We start from the raw sequence: 5,744 nt of genomic DNA on the forward strand, positions 1-5,744 counted from the left end.
TAAATGGAATTACGCTTATATAATAGAATTTGATATTGTTAGATTTAATTGAAGAACCTTTTTTGAATTTGTTTAATTAATGATTGCATGAGAACTAGTAGTAATTGACTTTCAGCTAGTAACTTGAGTTGATCTACTTGGTGTTTAATAGCTTATATGATTTGTCAATGTATTTGCATATTGATCCTCATCACAAGATTAATGTGTATCATGTAATTGAATTGAACATGAAGAATTAGGATGTTAGTTATGCACATCACATATCTAGCATGTGCTTTAAGTCCTACTTGTTGTATGATATGCGACACTTAGTTTAACCTATTAAGGGATAATAGTTGGTCTATGATTATTATTCTGTTTTGTGTTAATATAAGTTATGAAACTTGCATAGTATGATTTTCGTATGAATCGGTTGTTCACTGCTTTTATTTTTATATGTTTATTTTGAATCTTCAATTCCTTGTTTTACTTTATTACTTTATTTAACTTTATAGCATCTCTTTCCTAGGAGATAAGAATCTATCCCATAAAAGATATAAAAATCTATCTTTAATTCTTTAATAAGAATTAAACTAAATAATAAAACAACTCTTATCCGCATCTACGCTCTCTTGCGACGATAGCCTAAAATACTACATCTGATCGGGTTTTGTTGCTCGTTAGGGTGTTAAAGTGTATTAAATAAAGGTTTTATAAATTTAAAAGTTGAAAGATAAGTTAAGCACTACTGCACACACTTTTGACACATCAGAAATGATTTTGGCAGCAGGTGATTTCAGAGTGTTTTGATTGTAAATGTAGCAAGCTTCATAATCATTTAGCGATTGTTCGTTCAAAATTTTGGAAGTTAATTTCTGGAAACGAGCTCTAATTTTCATATTAGTTCAATAATATTAGAATACGGATCGAAGTTCAGATCGATTCGGTTGTAATATTGAAAAGTAAAATTGCATAAGTGTTAGGAATCACCTCACGAAGCTATCTGCAAATTCTTTTGTCCTAATTCACATTTTTCACCTGAAATCGTCGTGAACCTCCACCACTTGCCGAAAAATATTATTTTCATCAGAAAAATCAGTTACAACATTACTCACGCACTGAAAAACCTCTTCTTTATCAAACGAACGGGTGAAATCGTTCAATTTGGATTACACACGATGAGATATTTCAATTTTGTCGCACACACGGTTTAAGTTGGATTACAATCGCACGTTTAGAATCAATCACACGCGATTGAAAGGAAGATTCGTTAAACTTTAGGCACAACTAAGATCTCACGTACACGATTGAGAAGTATAACGCACGTTTGAGAATTAGGGTTCATCGCTTGCGTCCCATTTTTGGGGAAGAAGAACGCACCTGTACGAACAAATCACACACCACTTTTTGATCCATGTACACATAATTACCTGTTATACCCTTAATTATACTTAGAATAATGATATAAGTTCAACTCTCTAGATTAATCTAGGGGTATAAGTGTGAATTTATGAAATAAAAGTGTACTAGATCAAAAAGTGGTGTGTGAAGATCAACCCCCCAAACGAAATAATGTGTTACATTGAATTACTATTGAAGGCCCAAGAACTTAGTCCATCATTTTTTAGGCCCAATATCATAATTAAATCATGCCCAAGTAGCTTAGTTCACTAACCCAGTTCAACTTAACAGAATCTGTTAGATTTAACGAGACTTAACAAAGAGTTAGGTTTTGCAGTTAAGTTTCTAACGAAGAGTCAATAAATATAATGATTTTCGTTAAAATCTAACAAATTTTCAGCAGTTCGTGTATTTGTCAGACTTTTCAGATTGACAATCAACCGTTATCAATGGAACACAATAAGAAATCTCAAACACCGTGAATCTTTTCGATCACTTAAATTTAAGGAAAGAGATTTAAAGTGATTGTGATGACGAGGTTGATGTTTTTTAAAGACACAGATTTTGTACTTAAAATGACTGCACAACTAGGACACTCATGGCCTATTTAGTTTTTCCTGCATTGATTCATGTGTTCATTTGCCTCTGTTTGGGAAGGGGTGTCTGATTCTATGTCCTCTAGAAATGAGTCAATTTTCAGATTAAGTGACGGATTAAATTAAACATATTTCAAGTACTGAATTAATAGATGTACAAAAAACTCATTAAGTGGAGAGTAAACAAGCCCACAATATTGCTCACTATCTCATGAATCATTGTCTACCAAAATTCAGACACTTCAAGCACAAAATAAGAAGCTAAAACAAGAGAATGATTAGCTCAAATTAAAAACTTTCTATTAAACTCGGAAAATTTTGATTCTTGAAGCAGAAAATAGTCATCTCAAGTAAGATATTCCTAAATCAACACTAATACCAACAATGATGCCAATGGGTACACAAGTCATAATTATGAAATGCGCCAAGCCACATATTTCAGAATACAAATATTCTTTTCCTACGGTTGATAAAAAGCTTCCTTCATCAAAGTTCTCAAGGTTACTCAACCTCACAAACCTGTTTCCCACAGACAACAAAGTTATTCCCATTACCAAATCAAAACAAATCAGCCGTATTGGAACCTACTTATGGGAAATATGGAAAACTCATCGGATTCGAGATCGATACGGTTGATTTGCTCATAAACCAAAGCAACCACGTTTCAAGAAATCAGGTAATCCATCGGTTAAACCATTCATACGCACCCCTTCAAAAGCGTTAAAGTACTCATTCAAAGAGTTACTTTCCTTTAAGCCACGACCTGTGAGTCATGCTAAACCAATTTTTTTTAAACGGGTATCCAACCACGATGGAATGCATGATCATATAATCAAATCGACCGTGCCTACAAATTGTACGCCAACAACAATTTCAAGCTTATTTGATAACAAGATGGTGTATGCACATTTCAGTGTATGCCCCAGACTTCAAGGTTGTAATTTGCTATATCAACCTATATTATATGATGGTCATGTTGCACATAATCATCACGAGGGGAGAAATGATTCAAATGTTGATACTCGTACAAGATAATCTTTAGCAAATGAAATCAAGATACCTAATAAGCTTCGAGGCACAACAAAATCCTCAAGGTTAACTCTTCTATCTCCATATGTCTATTTGAGGTGAGAGCGAGATGATTCAATGTTCAAGGAGGAGCCAAAGAAGACTACCAAAAAGTTCTTTCTTTTCTCTCAAAGTTTCAGACTTCAATAGCCTACAACAGAGAATTTTCTAAAACAGAAAGTTTCACCATTTCAAGTAAACAACTATGGCTATTCTAAGGGGAGGAGTTCAAAACTTAAGAGACATAGTTCAAGACATAAAAGGAATCCCCATAATTAGAGTTCAAGAGCAAGAAATATCGAATGGGGAAATTGTAAGGTTCAATATCATTGATATAATTTTTTGATGTTTAGGCTTGTTAGAGTAGTATAAATACCCTTTCAAATTTAATTAGACTAAACCCTTGCACCATAAGCCACCAACACTTACACCTTGATCACACACACTCTAACAAACTCTCTTAACCTTCAACACATTTTAACAAACTCTTTCAAGGAATAAACATTTAGAATCTGTATTCAACACTAATATCACCTTCATAATCATATGTAGTAACATACATACTTATACATACAATCTGCAAACATCAAACTAACACGAATTGATCGAAACTAAGCTTTTCAGGTTCGATTGATGCTCTATATATGAAGGGTGGTGCCAAATTAAGAGTAATCAATTCAAAATGTAATCAATTTAAACCGTATATAGTTCCTTGATAATTCAATTCACAATTCAATTCAATATCAAGCAAATATAATCAATACAAATCAGTTTATTCAAAACAACATGACGAAATCCAAGGCCTTGTACAATAAAACAATACATCGTTCCTAATTAACCGCTTCAGATTCAAACAAACGCATTTTTAGCTCATGACATATATGACATGATAACAACTTACTCCATCCATATTCTACATTTCTGAAGCTTGAATACCAGTAAACAAATTGTATCCGATGAAATCATTTGACTTTCACGAGGCCTACTCTTGATATGAAATGGTAGAAACTCAATCACTTTTTGAAATCTTCATATAGATAATGTCATTAATTAATACTTAGCCATGTTCAAGATGGGAAGTTCTAATCATCAATTGATGTAACTTGAATAATTTGGACATTTGATAATATAAAAAGAAAGCTACTCATGAGCAATTATCAAAACAAGGTAATGATGAAATGGTACAAAGATACACGTATCAAACTCCTACTGTACTAAGGGTTGGGATTAATAAAAGGTGTAAACACATATGTCTCTGAAAGCACTATGATATAATTAAATACTTTACCAAACATATGTTCATTTATATGAAGTTTTTTCTGCTTTATTATGTTATACACTTGGTGGCAGAGTTCACTTATAAGTTAATAATTATTTTTATTTGGTGAATATGCATGCAACTAAAGGGATTCTGCCTATGTAAAAAATATGATAACTTACTTGGAATTCCAATGTCTTCTTAAGTTGTTCTAGAACATCTTTAGCTGTTGGTCGATTTTCTCTATCGACATTCAAGCACCGGTAGGCAATTGTTTGAAATGTACTCAGTGCCTTCGGTACAATCAGGGCCTTTATTGCCTCAAAACCACCTCGTTGTGTTTTCCTTCTTCGAATCTCTGCTTAACGAAACAAGGCAAAAACTAACTTTCATGCTTGTTGAACGAAAATGTTGATCTTCCACACAAGATCTCAAATAAGACAACACCGAATGAATAAATATCGGATTCCATGGTTAAGAAGCCAGATTTTCGGTAAAGTGGGTCCACATAGCCCTCTGTGCCGCACGCATTAGCGATGATATATTCTGTTTTCTGATTTATTGCACTAATCATTGAAAGCCCATAATCAACTAATTTTGCTTTCCACTCATCATTCAGTAGAATGTTTTCAGTTTTGATGTCTCTATGTATCACTGTTGCTTGTGTTGCAACTCCTCCATGAAGGAACTTTAAGGCATTTGCAACATCAATGCATATGTTAAGCTGTTTCATCCAAGTAAGGCTACTAGTATTCAAGTGCCTATCAAGGCTTCCTCTCGATGCATACTCATAAACGATCACTTTTTCATCTTTTTTCATCACAATAACCAACAAGACGGATGACATTCTCATGCTTATAATTGAAAAGAATTTAGAGCTCATTCCAAAATTGTTGCTCCCCTTGACCACCTATTGTATCTAATCGCTTTGCAACAATGGTATCGAATCCATCACCTTTAAGAAGTTTTCCTCTATAAACATTCCCAAAGCCTCCTTTTCCAATCAAGTTGCCAACATCGAAGTTTCCTGTTGCTTTTGTTATGTTATCAAGTGAAATTATGGGATCATCTTCATTTCTTTCGTGTAAGCCATGATGTAGGAAATAAAAATAAATAATAGCGTCAAATTGAGAAGTGTAATACTCCTAATCATTACTCCAAAAGTACATACGTGTTTTAACAATTAACATACACCTTAAGCAAACATCCGTGTGAATTTTATATGCCTGATGCATTACGAATTGTCCAAAGTTAAATTAGTGCATAGGTAGGCATCATTACAATCGTTTCTAAGTTGTTCTTAAGAACAATTTTGATTGTTTGCATTAATTTGTGTTTTGGTACATTCTAGTTAGTGTTTCTTCACAACATTAGTTCATCATAGAAACACAATTGAATGTTAGGAAAGCAAGAATTAATCATACCGAAAGTAGGAATTGAGA

General features: G+C 33.3%; 1 protein-coding gene across 1 annotated transcript; it reads right to left on the reverse strand.

Moving 5' to 3' along the window:
- Positions 1-4,684: 4,684 nt before the first annotated feature.
- Positions 4,685-5,155, reverse strand: LOC139842211 (putative wall-associated receptor kinase-like 16). The gene has a single exon (XM_071832381.1). The coding sequence runs from the start codon at positions 5,153-5,155 to the stop codon at positions 4,685-4,687; it is 471 nt and encodes a 156-aa protein (XP_071688482.1).
- Positions 5,156-5,744: the final 589 nt, after the last annotated feature.

The sequence above is a fragment of the Rutidosis leptorrhynchoides genome, chromosome 4 (assembly GCF_046630445.1).
Source record: "Rutidosis leptorrhynchoides isolate AG116_Rl617_1_P2 chromosome 4, CSIRO_AGI_Rlap_v1, whole genome shotgun sequence".
NCBI classification, from domain to species: domain Eukaryota; kingdom Viridiplantae; phylum Streptophyta; class Magnoliopsida; order Asterales; family Asteraceae; genus Rutidosis; species Rutidosis leptorrhynchoides.